At 36.6% G+C, this 20,307-nt stretch overlaps 1 protein-coding gene across 1 annotated transcript; it reads right to left on the bottom strand.

Moving 5' to 3' along the window:
- Nucleotides 1–1,678: 1,678 nt before the first annotated feature.
- Nucleotides 1,679–19,626, bottom strand: slc6a3 (solute carrier family 6 member 3). Its single transcript, XM_028012722.1, has 16 exons — nt 19,264–19,626; nt 18,402–18,519; nt 17,730–17,934; nt 16,387–16,518; nt 13,402–13,618; nt 11,879–12,017; nt 11,532–11,666; nt 9,898–10,001; nt 9,079–9,203; nt 8,327–8,439; nt 7,537–7,665; nt 7,229–7,328; nt 4,844–4,944; nt 4,469–4,636; nt 4,260–4,331; nt 1,679–4,127 (listed from the first exon to the last, which is right to left on the bottom strand). The coding sequence occupies exons 2-16, from the start codon at nt 18,456–18,458 to the stop codon at nt 4,104–4,106; spliced, it is 1,821 nt and encodes a 606-aa protein (XP_027868523.1). The 5' UTR covers nt 18,459–18,519; nt 19,264–19,626; the 3' UTR covers nt 1,679–4,103.
- Between the last annotated feature and the right edge of the window lie 681 nt (nt 19,627–20,307).

Below are 20,307 nucleotides of genomic sequence, written 5' to 3' on the forward strand. Positions count from 1 at the left end.
GCTTATAAAGCCGTGACATGAGACACTGGGCATTCCTGAAGTTTTTATAGCCATAATCTATTCAAAGTACTGACTTTGAACAAAGTAATATCTATTTGACCAGTAGAGGGAGGTGTACACCAAGTAAAAGATAACATAGCATATGGAAGCTATGTTTGAGGTTCCAATTTACCACTTTATAAGTGCATTTTGTGAAGCACTAATACAATTAAATAAGTAGTTTAATGTATTAATTTATCACTGCTCTCTCAATTACAAACCATATTCAGTCCAGTGCAAACAGTAGTCCAATCACTAGATTTTGGCAATAGTAGTTTCAAAATCCTGGTATATATTATTGCTAATATTTAATTGGTAACAATGTGCCCCAATTTGCTGGTTCCTGAAAGTGTCTCTCCTCTTTGACACAATCTTAAGACAAAAAGATTTCCTTCTGCCACTCCTTGTGAGTATATTTTCAGTTTCAACATCAATGGCAAGACATGAAATTATACATAATCGCTTTGTTTATTGGGTGCGATAATGGCACCTTTTAAACCATATCCTTGGATGGGCTAAATTGCCTTGCAATTGCCCTGGGCTGACAACATTTGGAAAATTCTCACAGCAACTCACTGTGCAATTCTCACTGTGTTTTAACATTGTCAACAAACAGAGCCAAGGTCGAGTCACACACGTCCAATTGAGCACATCCTCCTACATCGTACAGAAAGTGTACTATAGTATAGCAGATGTTACTATGTAGACTAAAACCAAACCTACTGTCAACAGATGTGATTGTGCAGGTTGCAGTCTTCGAGAGCTGAAACTAGAAACGGGTCACAGTGGAAGACAAAAACGACAGGGAGTGACGACATGAATGTAAATATTTGATCAAAATAATTTTTACTGAGAAAAGTACCAATACATTTTTAAAGAGGCTATGTACATCTGTCTGCTTGTTGTAAATTGTAGCAGAGGGTTTTGATTTTGCTGACAATCACACGTATATGCAGGTTACCAATTCCTTTCAGAAGAAAGGAATTGAAGAAAGGAAACTCCTTTGCTTAGATTACAAACACACACACACACACCCCCACACCCACACACACATATACATAGTATATATATATATATATGCATTTGTTTTGTGTTTGCAAATTTGATGTAAGGCTTGTACACATATTTACCTTGGCTGATCGTCAGCAGAAATTGAATCTTGTCAATCTTTTGTAGACAGTAATCATCCTAAATGTTATCTGCTAGGAATCCATTCCTTGCTAAGAATTTTGAGTGCGTGCGCTTCATACCATTGTAATGAACACTGAAGCTTCTTGGTCATGCTTAGAAAAAAATGAAATGCTCTATGATTGATATTTGTTTTTTATCCAACTGAAGACCGTCAGACCAAAAAACACGTGTATGAAACAGACACGTCTGAAGGCCACATGATCAATGTTTCAATTCAGAGAGCTAGAGACAGTTTCAGCATGAATCAATGATCCTAAAACATAAACTCGCTGTATGCTAAAAACTGGTGCAATGAATTTTTTCACTGTAATCAGGCTTTACAGTTCAATAATAATCATTTAGCATTAGTTGTTTAGTTTTTAAACTTTTAGGAAGCCACTAGAATGTGACATACATAGGTCACAAAGACTACATATTTTATTTAAACAATCAAGTGAAGGCATCAAGGTTATGTTTTAAAGTAACAATTTTATTGTTATACTTCAATTTGACAGTACAAAACAAAATCATACAGTCAGAAACATCACCGGGCACAGTACAGCAGCACATGCATACAACTTGGGACAAAAATAACCCTTCAGTGTGTTACATGTATCATAAGTGGGAAAAAGAAATGATTGCTTACCTATTGGGGAATGGGTTTGTAATGGAACCAAAAGAACTCAAAAAGAAAAACAAATATGGATTTTCATATAGTTCTCTTTAATATCTATTTTCTGAATATTTATATATATATATATATATATATATATATATATATATATTTGTATATTCTTCGCCTTTGTCACTTTCTTATAGTTCAGTGCAAGTCCCCAGGTTTTACATTTACTTTGCTTAAACATATATATTCTTTTGAACAATTTTATTTATTATATGATACAGTGATAATTTGCAATTTCATTAAAAAAACACTTTTGAAAACAGTCTTAGAATACAGAATAAACTGTAAAATTAAAGCTAAATGCCTTTCAAAGGAAATGTGACCGTCAATACTTTCACATAACGCCCTCGGAGGACAAACACAAATTTAGTGGCAGTGATTTGGTAACAGTTGACTCTGCGAGGAAAATCTCTTAGTAAAAAATAATCTCATTTAAGGAAGCAATATCTGTTCTTTGGTTGATCAAGGATTAATCATCTGTGAGTAGAGAGCCCTCAAAAGGTCAAAGTGGGTTTTGCCAGTTTGGTGCGCGATGTGACATTTGTGATAAGGATTCAATTATCTTACTAGTTTTCTGTTTTGTAGGTAATTTTTAAGCTGGTAGAGTTAGCACTGCTCATTGTGTTCTGGGAGGATCTGTCCTGAGACAGCACAAATATTTTACCACTGCTATGCTGATGACACACAGCTATAAATATCTTTTTTGCTAACATCTTTGCAATCAACCTCTGTGGTCACAACATGGATGTCAAATGTTGGTTGTCCGGCGACTTATTAACAAATAAATGAGGACAAAACAGATTTATCTTTAAGATATTCTGAAAAACTTGAAAAATCTCAGATACATTTTTTTTGATTTGGCTTTTTTTTTTTTTTACTCTTGAGTATGACTTTAGACCAGATGTGACTTCAGGTTCTGATCTTCACTTTCAGACATGCAAGCAATGGAAACATTTTGTAATAAACAGTGACAATGAACACTTCTTTGTCTATTGCTCTCCAAGCATTCTCCTCCCCCCAAAAACACGTCACCACCTGAATGTAACCTAGCAAATAGGTCTGAGTTACCTATTCAAATGCAATGAAAAGCTTCTCATTTCTGAAACAACCAGATGTAAAGACACACCCTGTTGTGAAAAAGAGGAAGAAGAAGCTATAGATTACTGTGCAATATTGAAGCCTTGTACAGTAAGACTGTATGAGTCTTGCTTTACATTTTAAATAAAATGCTAACATCATTCTCAGGCAGGTAAAAATGAATTGGATGTAATTAAAAGTGACCTTTTGGGGGCTCTGGGGTTTCCTTTTATAACATTTTCAATATGCCCACGTGTATATTTTAAAATGATGTTAAAAAAAAGCTAAGAAAAAAGTCACAGTTGCTATAATATAATTTGGGTTTTGCGTCACCTAAAAGAATATTGACTGAAAATGTTCGAAAATAAGTATTTGAAAAAAATAAATCATTGTATGTAAGTAAGCGATTCTGATGTAAGCAAGTGAAATTCTGCAAGGCTATAGCAATCATAACAGTCTTTAAATTACAATTAATAATTACATAGTCCTGATAGGAACATAGAATAAGTTAGAATTCTTCAGATCAATGATTTTAGTCCTAAATCTCGATCAGGAATAGGAATAATCAAAAATAAAACGCATTTTGTTTTAAGAGAATTAATGCTTTGTGTTGCAACTCTACAACATTATCAATTTTAAAATATTGTGTCCTAAATTGTGCCACTAAACATATCATACAATGTTCACAATATCTTTCTGTGTTCATTCATCTGCAGTAACAATGTTCTACTGTTATAAAGCACGGGGAGGATTCATCACACTAATATCCAGCAGGCTAAGACTTCCATGCTATTCATTCATGGGCTTTTTGCATTTTACGGAAATAGCAGGCTGAACATCAAATGAACTATTTTACTGAATCCCATTCACAAGCTTGTGGAGAAACAGTAGATAGGGGCCAATGCACAGTTTTACACATCCACTATTAAAATGTAACAACACTACAATTTATGTGGATTTTGTTTTACTCTTTTTTTTTTTCTTGGCACTTTTAAGCTCTGCATCCTAATCCCTGTGATCAGTTTACATGGCTGTCTTCACTCTTTAGCTCCTTAGGCTTCTACTTTTGCATGCATCCAGCATCTACTCTGACATTCTTTCTCTTTCACTCCTTCCATTTCTCTTTCTGTAGCTCTCAAACGACCAACCAGTGATGCAGCTGTGGGGGGAAAAAAGTGCAGCGTGCCCTTAAAGTTAAACACTCTATAATCATGACTGAAATCTAACAGCAAACTAGCTTATGATTAGCTTATGCTAAAAAAATAATAATTAGGCTCAAGGTAACACTCACAGTGAACTGCCGAACCTCTCCGTTGTCTACCAGATGATGCTCTGTCTCCGGGGTGATGGCATAAGCAAGGCGCTGTTAGGGAAGACTGATTAGTACCTGTTCTTAAGCCAGTAAGCCTCACAAACAAAAACGTATCACAGTACCAAAGCAAGCGAAAGATAAAAAAAATCTTTTGCTTGCTTTGTATAAAGTTGATTAAGAAGACTTACATCACAAAACCTTCCTGGAAGTGTGCAGAGCTTGTAGATGGCATACAGTGGAACCATGGTCATTGATGACATGGCCAGGCACCACCCTACCAGGTTTGCCCATTGAGGAAACATGTAGGAGCCGTAATTTGGAGGGTTGAACGTGGCGAAGCTAATCACAACCATAAACTATAAGTGGAGAAAAGTGTAAACACAAAATTCCGACTTTGGAGAGTCTTTCCAAAAACAAAATTTACCAAAGGCCTAATTAGCATTGTTGGTCAAAAACAGAAACACAAGTTTGTATGCATGTCTTTGTACAAGCCAGTAGAATTTAATGTAAGCTTCATCCATGTTTATGTTATAAATCACAAGCCTACAAGGGGTAGGACTCACCAGGAGGAAGCAAGGGCTAACAAACTTCCAGCACAGCCTCCAGTACCTTCCTGGTCTGTGACCAATCATCTCCTTAATGTCATCACTGAAACGATCCACTCCTAAAACACACAAAGATGCTTGATGGTACCACACAAAGATGCAAACGTTTGGGTGGAACTTGGAGTGAGATAGGGCTGTGGGTTAAACAAGATGGTAGGAACAAATTTATGCAGGAACAGAATAGCATTTCCCACGAAACAGAACAAAATAAACCACACCAAATGTGCTGATATTTAAGTTCACTCAGTAATAATAACCTCAAAATCATCAAAGACTGAGAAACTGATGCTGATGCATGTCAAGGTGGTTTCACATATCAACATGTAAATATAGATTTTAGACATGATAATCTGTGTAAACATAAGATTATGGCTTATTAAACTTTTTTTGGATTGATGGGTTACAAAAATTTTGCTTTGAACTGCCTCAGTTACCTTAATACCAAATGAAAAGTGTCTTTTATAAGAGGGTGTTTAGAGCATCCTCCCTTGTTTTATCTCTCTAGTAGTTGAAGACATTCAGAAAAGTACAGTATAAGTAGAATAGTGCAAAAAAAATATTATGGAAATTCCCAGTATTACATCTGGCATAAGAGTTATAGGAGAACACTAACTGAGCAGTGCTTAAAGTAATTGTGCAAAGGCAGACAAATTCCCTTCACTCATTCCTTTTTATGCTTTAATTATTTTTTTCTCTGTGTTGCCTAACATTCCTCAGTGTAGAACAACGTATCCAGTCTGACGACCAGGTATTCAGTTCAACAAATAATTCTGAAGTAGTGGATAGCAGAATGAAAGACCACAGTAGCCAGAGGGTCAAGGGTTTCTGTCAGTAGTTATAAGGATATAAAAAAGACCAACAAAAGCCCATTGAAGCCTCGGGCATGATTTATTGGGCATGCCAAGGTCAAGATCCAGCAAACTGGGGTAATATGCTGACCCCCTTTGCCTGGGGCCTTGGTACTACTCAGATCTTTATTCACCCCTCCACTTTCTAGGTTAGAAGCCACAGGGGAGGAAAGTTGGCTCACGTCAGTAGTTCTACCAGGTCTTTATCTTATTATTTCGCATTTTTGCAATACTTTCTGACTGTTCATATTCTTTCAATTTACAGAAAACAAATAAAAAAATGTAAAAAAAATAATAATAAAAATAATTTGAGACCTTTAGGAAAACATATAATGTGAATATATATATTTTTGTAACCTGTTTAAACAAAGGATATAAAAAGGTTTTGGAATAAAGCTAAACATCGTGGCTGTTCTCTCTGCGTTCCCTGCCTTCTTCCCACACTTCAAAATGATCATACTAGGTTATTTGGTCTCTTAAAATTGTCCTTAGAAGTAGGAAGTGGTACAATTTGATATAAAATGTGAGTGTATATACTATGATACCATGAGCTCCATAAATCCAAACCATACTGCCACTGAACCATATTTTTGAAAGAAAAAAAAATTACTCATAATGATATCACAGACAAATTCTAATATTCTAATATCCATTCATCCAAGGCAATTTAAAGAGAGAAGTTGCAGTAATAAAACATATTTTTAGAATGAATGGAACATCTGTGTCTGCTGGTAGAACCCATATCTACCAGCAGACACATATGGAAAGGAAGAACATACAAATGTGACACACACACAAAAACAAAACCTGGAAATTATTTGAACAACAAATTTGTACAATGCAGCTGCGCTAACAATACGTAGTGCCACAGCATAGACCATACCATGCCATACCAACTTTATTTATAAAGCACTTTAAAACAACCACAGCTGATACAAAGTGCTGTACATCAAAACACAACATACCAGAATAAAGATGTCATTAATTTTATGTCAGAATTTATTGGGAAATAATTTCTTCAAAATGTTGTTGGCAACACTTGAATGAAATGCCGCAAGAATGTTTGTGTAATAAATGACTGGACAAACCTCAGCCATAACCACAATGACTAAGGCGACTATGGCAGGTGACAGAAAAAGGAAGTGCCTGTTCCTGAGCAATGATTTTTATTGTTTGTTGACTCACCACTGCTGAGTGAGCTGAGAGGTAACACAGTCACAGGTCAGACTCTCTCTCCATCTGTTCATTTCATAAGCACCACACAAACAGTTTCCCAACAATATGCACAGCGTGGGGACAGAACTGAAGAGGCCAATGCTATAACCGTCTACCTGAAGCTGTTTTATATCTAATAAAAGGCATGTTGTATTGGGGCACACAACACCCAGACCAAGCAATTTCTCTTCAGACCCTTAATAAAGCATCAGCTTTGCTGGTCATGAAAAAAATGAATCAAGTGGCGTCTCTCCTTGTTACTTTAGCTCATCTTTCTCACCGTAGAACCAGGCAATGCCGATGGCTTCAATAAGCACTCCAAAGAGAATCGATGTTCCGGCTGCAAAGTGATCCAGCAGAGTAAACACATACATCCCTCCCTGAAAGAGAAAAAAGAAACACAATTAAATCCACGTAGGTTTTATTTGGCATTGTGAGACATTTTTTACAAGGTGAACTGCATATGCAAATATTTGTTTCTTGGAAGGACACTGATTGTAATTAAGAGTTTAAGCATTGCAGAGGTGAATATTTACCACCAAGCAAACAAGTATGTCATGCAAAACGTCTTCCTGCTATGAAACTCACATTTGTGACACAGAAGAGGGATATGAGAAATGTTGAAACAACAATAAACAGGGTGAACAGCTCTCTGTGTTTGTGAAGGAATTTGAATTCATCAATCAGCCCAGTGATCACAGACTCCATCCCACCCATCTACAGAGGAATCAGAACAAAACACAAAGTGATAGAGAATCAGACAGCAGATGTTCGCATGAATGTTAAGAGTAAAAAAAGATTAGAAAAATTCAAAATGGTAATTTTTACTTTATTGTAGGGTGAGGTTTTTTAGCTCAATTGGCTCTGATTAGTGTGCAGCTGCACAGAAACTTAAAAATCGTATCTTTTCCTAAATTCTGAATATTATATTATAATATAATATTACCAATTCATATTAAAGAAAAACACTCTGCAATGTTGATTCTTATTTTCAAAGTTATATGTTTCCAATGAAGGTGCAAGAAGCTATTAAACTGGAACTTGTGTTTTCTAGTCTAGTTTTCTAGTCTAATGGCAATAATAATAAAAAACAAAACTTGTTTTACTATAACTTGCAAGGCAAACACACATTGTAACTTTGCTTCTGCTTATGACAAGAAGAAACAAAAAGTATATGTTTTAACATTTTTTATCTTTATATAATAAGACTGTTCAAGACAAATTGTTATTAGGTCAAAGCTTTACAAAAAAACAAATGTTAGAAATCAGGTACAAAATTCTCATTGTCAAATCTCCAACCAATATGCAAATAAATTACCACCAATGTTGGCAAATAAGAGATGTGAATGTGTGTCGGTGTGTGTGGATGCATACTCACTGCACTGTCAAGACCAAGTGTCAGCAGCATAATGAAAAAAATCACCGCCCACACTGATGACCCAGGTAACGTTGCAATGGCTTCTGGATAAATGACAAACACTAAACCAGCACCTGACGAAGAGAAAAATCAAAAAAATGAACAGAAGAACATCACATACAATGATCGAGCATAATGCCAAATCATTATGACCACTGACAGAAGACGACCAATGATTATGTTTTTATTGCACACATACTAGCAACAAGTGAAAAAAAAAAAAAAATTCACATTTGAAAAAGGACAACCATGAAGATTTGATGTAGTTTGACAAGCGGCAAAACGTGATGACCAGGCAACTGGACCACAACATTACCAAAAGTGCATCTTTTTCGGGGATGTTCAGTTCTACAGTGATCAATTTATTTCAAAAGCGCAAGGGAGAGACTGTAGTGAACCGCCAATTGAAGCTTAAGTAGCTGGAAAGGGGAATGTTTGGTTTCATAGAAAGGTGGGAAAATAAATAATAAATAATTTTTTTTGCATATGGGAATACATAGCCATAACATAGTCAAGATGGAAATAATATGCCTTCATGGCAGTGGCCTATTTCAGCAGTACAACATGTCTACGTCAAACATGATTGAGTAACAATAGCCAAAAGCTAAATCAGATCATGCACTTTTGAAAATTATAAAATCATAAGGAAGACTCCATGTTCTATTTGTATTAGCATATTAAACTAAAAGGTTAAGGTCTTCACAACAACATACCATCTCTAGCGACTTTATCTAGAGCCACGTTGTGTTTGTGGGACATGTACCCAAGAAAGGAGAAGACAACAAATCCAGAGAAGAAACTTGTCAAAGAGTTGATGGAGCTGGTTATGATAGCATCCCTGGATAAAACAAAACACAATGATTTTATACAGAATGACAGTATAAAAACTGTTTTTTAGCCAGAGCACAGCGACATCCTACCAAACTGATCATATCCATTAAAGAAAATGCCAGCTGTGGGTCCAAGGATAATCCCTTTGAGTATGGCTTTTAAAAATGAAACTGAAGAAATGATTTAGAAAAAGAAAATTGATTGTTTTTCTAGTCATTCTGTTAAGTTGGTAGATGACAAGCAACCATTTTGTTGTTTTTGTAAAGTCTAGAAAAAGGTAAGCAGTGAATATAAATTAATAGAAAGATTCTCAAAAAATTATTCTGAATAAAATTTATGTATAATTTGCTGTATCGTTAGCTCATTCGTGCAATCAAATACTAAAGCTGGACTATATTGTCTGTCAGCCATCATAAACAATAGAAAACCAAAAGCGGACATGAAACCTTTTCTTCTGGTTGCTTTCAGATTTTCCATGAATTTAATACTTTGTCTTGTTAAATTTTCAGCCGCATGGCTTCTTTTCAAACATTCCTTTTTTTGTAGCTTCAAAGGTGATTCTATTTCACCTACTTGTGCAGCAAGCATGCTTGAACCGCATGGCAAGTTCTCCACCCCTGTCTGCCTTGATGAGCCCCCACCTGCCTATCACACTGCATGTGTGTGCGTGTGCGTTGGCGTGTGCGTGTGTGTGTGTATACCTGTAACAGTTGTTGCTGAATTTGTTGTAGCTGGAAAATGCAATTAGCACACCAAACCCCACACCCAGTGAGAAACAGATCTGTGTTGCAGCCTCAATCCAGACCTGGGGAGCGAAAGAACAAGCACACTTGTATGAAGCGGCAAACAAAAGGTGCAGGAGAGGAAAAAAGCCATTATTTGAGATAATTGCAGGAAACTCATTCAACAGCAGTAGATGAAAGACACATGTGAATACAGGGGGTAATTTTGCAAATTGCTGCTGCATGCATCTATTTAATCTAATTCGCCAATTGCTCCCATAAATTTCTCAGTGTCTGTCCATCAAAGTTCCTCAATCTTGGTCTTGCATGTTTGCTTTTTAAGCTCTGTGACATCTAAAATTAGTGAATAGCCAGTCCGTTAAAGCAAAAATAATACAAATTTAGTAGTGCTGTTAAGGCGTTCATTGGTTGCCTGTGTGAGTCAATATAATGTCATGTCAGATTGGTTCACAGCAGGCAAGGAAAAAACTATTTTGTGAATTTCCAGTAAATATTCAATTATCTAAAATAACAGGTGAATTTCCAGAAGAAACTGCATATTTTTACACACAACTTGAAAATGTATAGCAGGAAGTTTGTCATTGTAAAACAATATATGTACCAACACTAATATACAGTGGAGTTAGAATTATTGTCTAATTGTTGTAAAATACTCTGTGCCTTGTATCTCTTACCACTGAACATCATCTTTCACTTTATGTAACTTCAAATGGCTACATTAGTCTGTACACCTACTTTTTGTAGTAGGTGTACAGACATGTTGGCACCTCTGATAAAGTTGTGTAAAAAGTAATAAAATAAGTGAATTTTTAATTAAGGGAACAAATTCTCACAGTAAAAAATGAGAAATATCAATCTTTAAGCGTCTTTTTTAAGTGGGAGGGGGATTCCATGTAAATAAAAAACTGTTTTGATCCAAGTCAGAGGTGGTGCAATTATTTGTACCACTGCTGCTAGTAGTTTGTACATTCTGATGCTACCTGTGGCTTTTTCGGCATAAAGTATAAGGAAAGATTGACCTTAGACTATGTCTCCTTCCACTGTTTCTTTCTTTACTGTAATATTAAGGTATGGGGATCCAGATGACCGTACACTAACAATTTTCACTTGTCTAGCAGACGTCACCAGATTTTAAGAGATTGCTTTAAAGAATTCATGATGCAAGTTGCTAGACAGTCTGACCAACATAAAGAATAAAAAGTATGAAACTTTTACATGTGCCAAATGGGATTTTATCGACCCAATCTCCACCCCAATAAATTCTCACAAAAAAGGTTTGACTTTTCTAAGATTTTCTGTGATTGTTTGTGCAAAATAGCTTAATTAGCTTTCAAGTGTTTAATGTACCAAAAGTGAGTTGGCACTCTATCTTAGAAAGTTCAAGGTGGTGTTTATAAAACATGTAAGACTTTCTCAGATTTCAAACTTCTTGCCAAGTTGTAGGTTTGTGCTAGAGAAAACAAAAATAAACAGACAAAACATGGAAATGTCAAAGCATTCCTTCAGTGGAGCTCTCAGTCGCCACTGTCCTCCCCACATAGCTTCCCTTTCTAATCTCCGTTGTATCCGTCTGCTGATCTGTCTGGACTCACCTTGGCATCGCAAAGTCTCAGGAAGTCGACAGAGAGGTAGGCTTTAATGCCATCGATGGCTCCAGGCAGAGTTACTCCACGGAGCAGGAGCACAGTCAGGACCACATAGGGCATGGTGGCCGTGATCCACACAACCTTAAAGAGTCACATGACATTACATGTTGATCACTTGCGGATAACCCAAACCTTTACAGACAGTCCAAATAAAAGCTGGCACACAAACATTTAACTAAGAGTTTTAAAGCTTTTAGGTCCTTAGTTTCACAATTTTATGAATTCCAGACTCAAGATGGTTGGAAACATTTCCATGTTTCTTTTATTTTAACAATGTGTGCCGTATGTCCTACCTTGCCTGAGGTCTTGACTCCCTTCCAGAGACTAAAGTAGAGCAGAATAATCACAACAGCCAAACAGGAAGTCAACTGCCAGCGTGGACGTCCAAGGTCACCAATACCATTACTGTCTTGAATATGGAGGACCGCTCGTCTGGGAAACGGAACATCCAGTTTAGGAACATGACCGCTCCCAGAGTCACCAGCTGTATATCACGTCTTGAAAATAGTTCACACTGCAGAAATCCTAAATGTCTCTAAATGGAAGAGGTTTCTTCTGCTAAAATGATAAATGTTTAGGGCTACTACCCAACATATAACCTGATTTTGTGGGGGCGGCTTTTTTTTTTTTTTTTTTTTACTAAAATGTTAAGCAGAAATCAAATTATTGGAAATGATCACCATCCACCCACTAATACAAGATTTGACTACTTTGGGGACTGAATAAGGGTCAGACAAGATATACAGGCATGAGTAAAACTAACTGTTGTTTTCTAACAAAGTTATGTTTAATTAAATTTAGATTTTGAGTAAATTCTTGAATGTGTTGAGAACTCAGAATTTATTTTCTAACAACAGGTGCTGAGAGAAATTCAATGCAACAGTGCAGAATACCAATACCTAAACAAACCAATGTCTGGATTCGATAGCTCACTAAGTGAGCTTCATCGCTGAACAATAGATCACATAATACTAAAGGATATTTGTGCAGATAGCATGAATTGACCAGTTGTTAAAAAAAAAAAATCAGGCATTCTATGAATAATGCATGTTGAAACATCAATGGATTACCTACTTGTGGAAGTAACAGATTTTATGGTGTACACTCACACTTGATCGTACACCGCTGTATTACACACATCACCTGAAAGTATGCATTTTGACATAATATGTTTTATACTTTGGTTTAAGTCTTCAATCAACATAAACGTTAAAAGAGAGACTAATACCACTTATTGAGCTGTTGTGGTCAAATTGTTTGCAGGTGGCTCAGTGAAAATAGCACACTGCCACTTCACACACAGCTATCAGGGATGAAGAGCTTTGACTGTCACAACAGAACGACCCCCTACAAGCTGAAACAGAGGACACCTGCTCAGCTTTATAATGAAGGAGGTAATATCAGCTAAATAAAACTTCAGGATATCATATGTGACGTTGTCCTCTGGTAACACTGACTATCATCCATCCATTCCATTATCCAACAAGCTGAAACAAAGGACACCTGCTTAGTTTTATAATGAAGGAGGCAATATCAGCTAACTAAAACTTCAGAATATAGTACATGACGTTGTCCTCTGAGTACGCCAACTATTGTCCATCCATTGTCCAATACGTTTATCCATATCCTTATGGGGTCGCAAGGGCTGCTGGTGACTATCTCCAGAGGCCAATGGGCAAGAGGTGGACACCCTGGACAGGGTCGCCAATCCATCGCAGATACTGACTGTCAGTAAACTCTTAAGTTTAGTTAGGTTTAAGGGAGGGAAAATATGTTTGAATCCAACAAATTAGATCCACAGGTCAACTAAACTTACTCAAAGTACTCCTGAGCAGGTGTGGCTTTGTAAATGTCACCGATGGAGCTGTTGTCGGCCCAGTCTGAGCAGTTTGGGCTGTTCCAGGTGTTGTTGCAGTGGACCCATGGCAGCTCGCGGGTGAATGAGGAGAAGAGGTAAAACAGCGCCCAGGAGATGATGACATTATAGTAGAAACCAACATAAAGGGAAATGAGAATCACTGTGAAGCCAACACCTGCAGGGGACAGAAATGACATTACACTCATTATATAGAATATGGCTAGACAACAAATCATAGATTTAAAAACACATTGCAATAAACACATGGTCAATATCAATAGATAATACATCTGATAGAAAGTTCAATATACTGTTTAGAATATTCACTGAATTACAATCCAGAACCTCATAGCATTCTGGGAGATGTAGACAGAAGAAAGGCTTTATCTGCTCAACCTCTCATGGCTAGCTAACAAAATGTAATGCAATTCGGGATTAGTAAAAAATTTTACATTACTATTTATATTGAGCCCCTTTACTCTGATCCAGTTAAATATAATGTTGTATAGCTAATTATCTCTTTAAAGATCTCCCAGTAGCCAAAAGGAATATAAGTTCTTAAATGTTCCTATGAAGTTTATTTTAGACATCCAGGTAGGAGTAAGCTTCTTGAAATGTATTCTATAAAGTTAATAAATGTTTTGCAGATTGTTTTATAAGAAGTACACCTAACGTTTTCAAGAAGATATTAAATTAGGAATTGGAATTGCAGAAAGGAATTACTAGCAGGGTTCATACAAACGGATTACTTGTTGATAGAAAGGTTCAGTCACACTTGTAACCAACTCTAAAATGTTAATGAACAGAATCTAGAGTTACGTGTGGAGGACTGAACCTTACAGATGTACAAATATCTCCAAGGGACCCCATTACACACAAAAATCTGGCTTTTTGTGTGTAATGGACACAAAAAGACAGGAATCGTGTGTGTTTTGTTTGTATCTCCATTGTATTCACAAATCAAGTCTGCTTTTTGGACTATTTTTGAATGTGATGGATGGATATTTAAATACCAGCTTTTAACTGCATGAGAGAAAAAAAAAAAGCTGTCATCCCACTGAACTTGCAAACTATTTTAAATCGGGCTGTTTTATAGACTATCTATATATTTCTGAGCTGCTATTTCTACCATGTGCAGAGAATACATTCTGCTGCCATTACTGTGTGATGCAGGACAAAGCGTATTCACTACAACAAATTAAACTAGCATTATATTTGCTTTTCCAAAAACCTTTGACATTTAAAATTTTTTTTCTTGTCATATCTTACACTAATGCTTGAAAATAGATTTCACAGCATTAAAACAACAACTTTTGCCTTTCTGTGAGCATATATTCATCTGTAAAATATGCCTGCGGTCTAGAACAAAAACTAAAAACTGAACTTTTAAAGACAAACGTTTTATGCCTTAATTATCAGCACATCTGCCCTTTTCCTAAATCTGAAGCAGTGTCCAGTCTTCTAAGGCTGCAGTTAATTTTTGACCTTTGCTAAGAAGCCCGACCACAACTGGAGTTTATTGATATCTTTGTAACGTGGATGTGATATTTGTCCACAGAGCGAACCCTCTTATTAGCACCGCGTGATGCCATGCTATCTCTCAATCACCGGTTTTCACGTCTTTTCTTCAAACGCATTGATCCTGAGAGGAAACCAGCTTGCTGATCAGAATAATTACTGTCAATACGGGCATGCGTACGTGTATTTGAATAATTACTGTTATCCCCCTGCAGCGAGAGAAGCGTGTTATTAGAACGTCAACATACACAGTGTGGTCTCTGACAGGGGGCCCACACTCTTAGACAAACATACTGTAGATAGAAGCATGCACACTGTGGGAAACATTTAGTAATGCGAGACAGGAAACCGAACACTGTGAAGCAACAAATGCTCCGCTAGTATTTCATTTCCCAAGCACATCTGAATACAAAGCAAAGAACTGAAACTTAAATTTACATCATTTTCTTCAAATTGCGAAAGAAAACTTCCTGAAAATGAATAAGATTGAAACTACAAGAGACTGAACAGAGATAAAGGCGTATAAAGAGCACAAAACCACAAACATTATTATTATTATTATTTTCAACCTTTGACTGGGATCAAAAACAAAAATGGGTCCAAATGTTTGCGTCTCCATTAGTGTATGTTTGAATTGGCATTCTCCTAAAACTGTGCTTTGCTTAACGATGTGTTGAAAAGTACTCAGGGAGAGAGCGTGTCAGCCAGCATCACCCCGATTGGACAATCATGGAAAGAGTCTAAAAGCCCAATTTTCATTTGCTTTCCATCTGAGTGGCAACAGAACCTGATGTTCTGGGGGATAAATAATGCCTGTCGCTGCTCAACGAGGAGACAGGCGGACAAAAGAGACTGGCATGTGGACAGGCAGGCATGTGGGCAGACACACAGAAAGCAAAAGATGCAGATTTCAAGAGGGGTTGTCAAATAAGCATGCAGGCGAATGGAGATACAGGAAGACAAAAAAGAAAACATAATTACAAACATTTTTATTGTGCAAGAGCAAATGTTCCTGCACCAACAAGAGTGAGAAAAGGATTTGAAATTTAAATTGAGTGTTCATTTTTTTCCTTTTACTTTAAGACCAAGGTTTTGAATAGAAAACTTTGGAAGAGATCACTTAGATTAACATGGTGATGATAGTTCAGCTGAGGACATTATGGTGTCTGGGTAATTTAATCTGAAATCTGAAGTTAAAGTAATGACCATTTAATTCCGAGGAGAGTGACCAAACACAGAAGTCCTTTTTTTAAGTATTATCATCACCTTCTAACATTTTTAAAGTGATGCTACCCATGTCTTTTTAAATAAATCTGCATTCAAGATAATATATGATTGTAGAACATATATATATAAACACATTTTTCCGTCAACAATCTTTGCTTGAGAGATCAATAAATTTGGATGGTGATGTTTCCGTCTTACCTTTAAAGATGGGACAAATTTTCCAGACGCCTGCTGCTCCCTCTCTGTTGTACTGCCCAAGAGCCAGTTCCATGTAGAAAAGAGGCATCCCTGCTATCACCATAAAGAACAGGTACGGGACCAGGAAGGCTCCTGCACAAAACCAATATATATATATATATATATCTGCATTTATTTATTTATCATATAAAGGAAGCACAGTCATGCAATGGCATTGAAGACATCTAATTACATCACATAAACATCAAATCCACACACAAAAAGGAGTGCTGTCTGTCCCTATTAAAAAGCACCTAAATAAATCACAATACTAGGAGTTTATAAAGTTTGTTCTTCAACTGATGCTTGTATAATAAATGTATGTGTGTGTCTTGGCAATTTATAAAGCACACAATAATCTCACTAAACTTTCAAAAAGCTTTAAAAAAAAAAAAAAGAACATTAAAATAATGTTAGGCTATTTTCTTAGTGGACACATAAGCAGAGTATTATTAGAAATAAAAATTTAAAAATATGAATATGATCTGGTTGTAAGGTATGGTGCAAAAACTTGCAACTGCAAATTGGTTGGATCTATTTATACCGAAATAAATCCAACCAATTTGTTCATACAGCAGCTCATAAACATTCTGTACATAAGGTTCTATCAAATAGGGTAATATTACATCAATATCATGACACATGACAAAGAAAAATGTCATATTTTGACAACAACATACAAAATAGTTGAGACTTAAGTAAATGAGTCATACTAATTTCTACATAAGAAAATGTCATTCATTTTGTTGACAAGACTGTTTTATATTTATTTTTATGTTGTCTATTTGATTGACAGTAAAACTATTACTTAACACCTGAAAATGCCTGCTGCGTTGCCAAAGTATGGGACTAAATGCTTAAAATCTGAATATAATTTTCAAAAAGTGTTTCTATTTTTCTTATTTGGTCAGTTTGGTTAAAATAAAATATAACAGTACGTTTCTCAATGTGCAGCTAGGCTATGGTACATGCTATATGTCAGCCCTTAACATGGCTAGAATACCATTTCATTTTTAGCCACAGCACCATGTACAGCCTCTAAGCATAATGACAGCTCTATGTTAAACAGCCATAATTAGTGACACTGATTGTTAGAGCTAATCTATGCAGAGCAGCTGTGCTGTTTTTCCTCCTAGTTTGATCTCAGCAAACGCTTGGATAAAAATATATGTATATATATACAAACGCCAGTCATCATGGACAAGCCCATAGGACTTGTGCAAGGCAAAATAAATAATACAACTCTGCATTGTTTTAACTTCCGTCCTTGCACCAAAGGCAGCCTTTGGCCTTTTTTTCCTCACCTCCTCCGTTTTTGTAGCAAAGGTAGGGGAATCTCCAGACATTCGCAAGATCCACGGCAAATCCGATCACAGAGAGGAGGAAGTCGATTTTCTTTCCCCAGGTCTCTCTTTCCTCCTCCCCAGAGGGGATAGTCTGGGCCGGAGCTACTAAGGTGGTGGAGGTGAACTGGACCCCGTTCTGCTCCTTTACAAGGATCAGCTCCACCTGAGGGACCAGGCTTTGTCATAAGTTTACATTTTACAAAAAAAACAACAAACAAAAAAAAGAAAACATAAAGTAGATTTTTCAAAAAGTGAGTAAAGAAACAGCTCTAAGACATGCCCCCCCTCCCCCAGGTGTGTACTTCTCAAATGCAACATCTATGTTCAATGTAGATCTACAAGAGACGAGATCATGCAGACGTACACTGACACATGGAAATGCGTTTGCATTTGCTGAGCCAGTTTCAATCTCCTTCCTGGATTTCCCACGCATAACATATGGTGCCTCTCACCTCCAGCACATGCACCAGCCAAATGTTTTAGTCATTTCACCCGCAACTTACAAACATCGATACAGACTAAAAAATAATACCAGGAATTAATGAATAAAACTTTTAAAAATATATCAGTAGTTCAATAAAATATTTCCCATTTACCCTCATTAAAACTATCCCTCACTCGTGTCCTTACCTCTTTGGGACCCACGGCGTTCGGAGAGGATTTTTCTGATGCTGCAAGAGAGGACATCACTTCAGCTGTGAGGTGCCAGTAGGAAGAGCAAAAGGAAGTACAGGTGTAGCTGACGAGTCTTGAACGCAGAATGACACAGAAAATACACACAAAAAAAGAGAGATTAATTATTCCCTTTACAAGAAATCAGGTTAATGATACCAACTTAGACAGCTTCCCCTGAGATGCAGCACACTGCTGCCGTCAAGTCACAATGGATGAAAATGAAAGATAAGCGTTTCACTGGTTTGAAATAACATCACGTCTAAGTATGAATGTTAGTAAAATTTCCAACATTTAAAGTCAACTGTGTTGTGGGCAAATCCATAGCATTAATCCAACACATGCTGCATATGGTTTGAATTGAACGTAGAGTGAACAGAGGATGGAGAAAAACAACATGGACTGAAGGGGTCTGGACTGAGAGTGACAAGAGGAGGTAGAGGAGCTTTTTGAAAAGGTTATCACTTCATGAAGGCCATTTTGTACACGTCTGGACCACAGTCTCTCAGCATGATGTTTACCAGAAATATCCCAACATACAGTGTTTTTTTGTTTTTTTTGTAAAAAATTAAAAAGGGGCAAATCAGGCATCAAGATATTGTTTTTAACTAATGTGTTTTCAAAAAAATTTAATCTGCTTTTTAAATTGCTTATGTCATTTTTCTTGAAGTTGTATTAATCAGGATTTGTCAAAATTGCAAAATACAATGAGGTGTACCTTAACTTTTCTTTCAAAACTATGTTGATTACAGCTGCATATTGCAACCAAAAGACAAAACACATTTTCAAACGAATAACTTTACTAAAGCAAATCACTTACCTTTTCAAAAATGGCAAATCTCCACCAGTTGCCAAACTTGGAGGATTTAATTCCGGTGTTTATGCTATTCAGTCTGATGCAGATTGATGGTGACCATCTTTGCGCAGACCTTCTCCGATAAGTTAGACCAAGACCAGGATTTCAAAATTTAAGCAAAAGCACAAATCAACATTGGCTGAAAGAAATGCGAAGAGGATTAAGACTGAGAATATATATTTATATATATATAAAAAATGAGAAGAACTGGGAATCTGATGAGCTGTGGAAATGTCTCCCACCCTCCTGGTTGCTGGTGGCAAGACACAGAGATCAGAGCACCCCGTGGTCTTATATGGAGATCTGTCTGCGGGACCTCTCTTGAAATATGAGGAACAATCAACAACACTCCCCCATCACCGTCACTCTCCTCCCTCCCTCTGCCCTCACATGAGCTTCATTCGTTCCTGCTGCTCTCACGCTCATGACTGCATCTTCTTACCTGATGTGAGCATTTACTCGTCTCTTATCTGTATTATGTACATCTGTCTGGAAAAGCTTTAAGACTTGTGTGCAGACATTCACACAAGACGTTAACATAAGTGATCCGTGAGGATCGTGGTTCATTCTTTTTTGGCCTAATGGGAGGAAGAGCAAGAGCAAAACTCAAGTCCGGGGCTTGAAACGGGATTTAGTCACATCTGACTTGAGGCACTTTCCTGGTTTTACAGTGAAAGGGATTTATGCCAACAGGAGTCAAGTTGATGTAAATGCCATCAAAAACTTAATTTAGTTAAGAAGTTAGTTTCAATAAGTGAAACTCTTATTTCGTAGATTTGTCAAACACACATATATGTGTTGTTTCTCTTCATTTTGATGACTATCACAACTAATAAAAACCCCAAATTCTGTTGAAATGTTAGGCAGGATGTAAGAAAAGCTAGGCAAAGCAATTTTATATGCATGACACATTTTCGACAATAAGGCCATTTAAAGTGTTGATATGATCAGGAGGAAAATAGAACAACAAAATGAGCAAAAACAAATATTTGCAGTGGCAAATATGTT

Source organism: Xiphophorus couchianus, chromosome 3, assembly GCF_001444195.1.
Source record: "Xiphophorus couchianus chromosome 3, X_couchianus-1.0, whole genome shotgun sequence".
NCBI classification, from domain to species: Eukaryota; Metazoa; Chordata; class Actinopteri; order Cyprinodontiformes; family Poeciliidae; genus Xiphophorus; species Xiphophorus couchianus.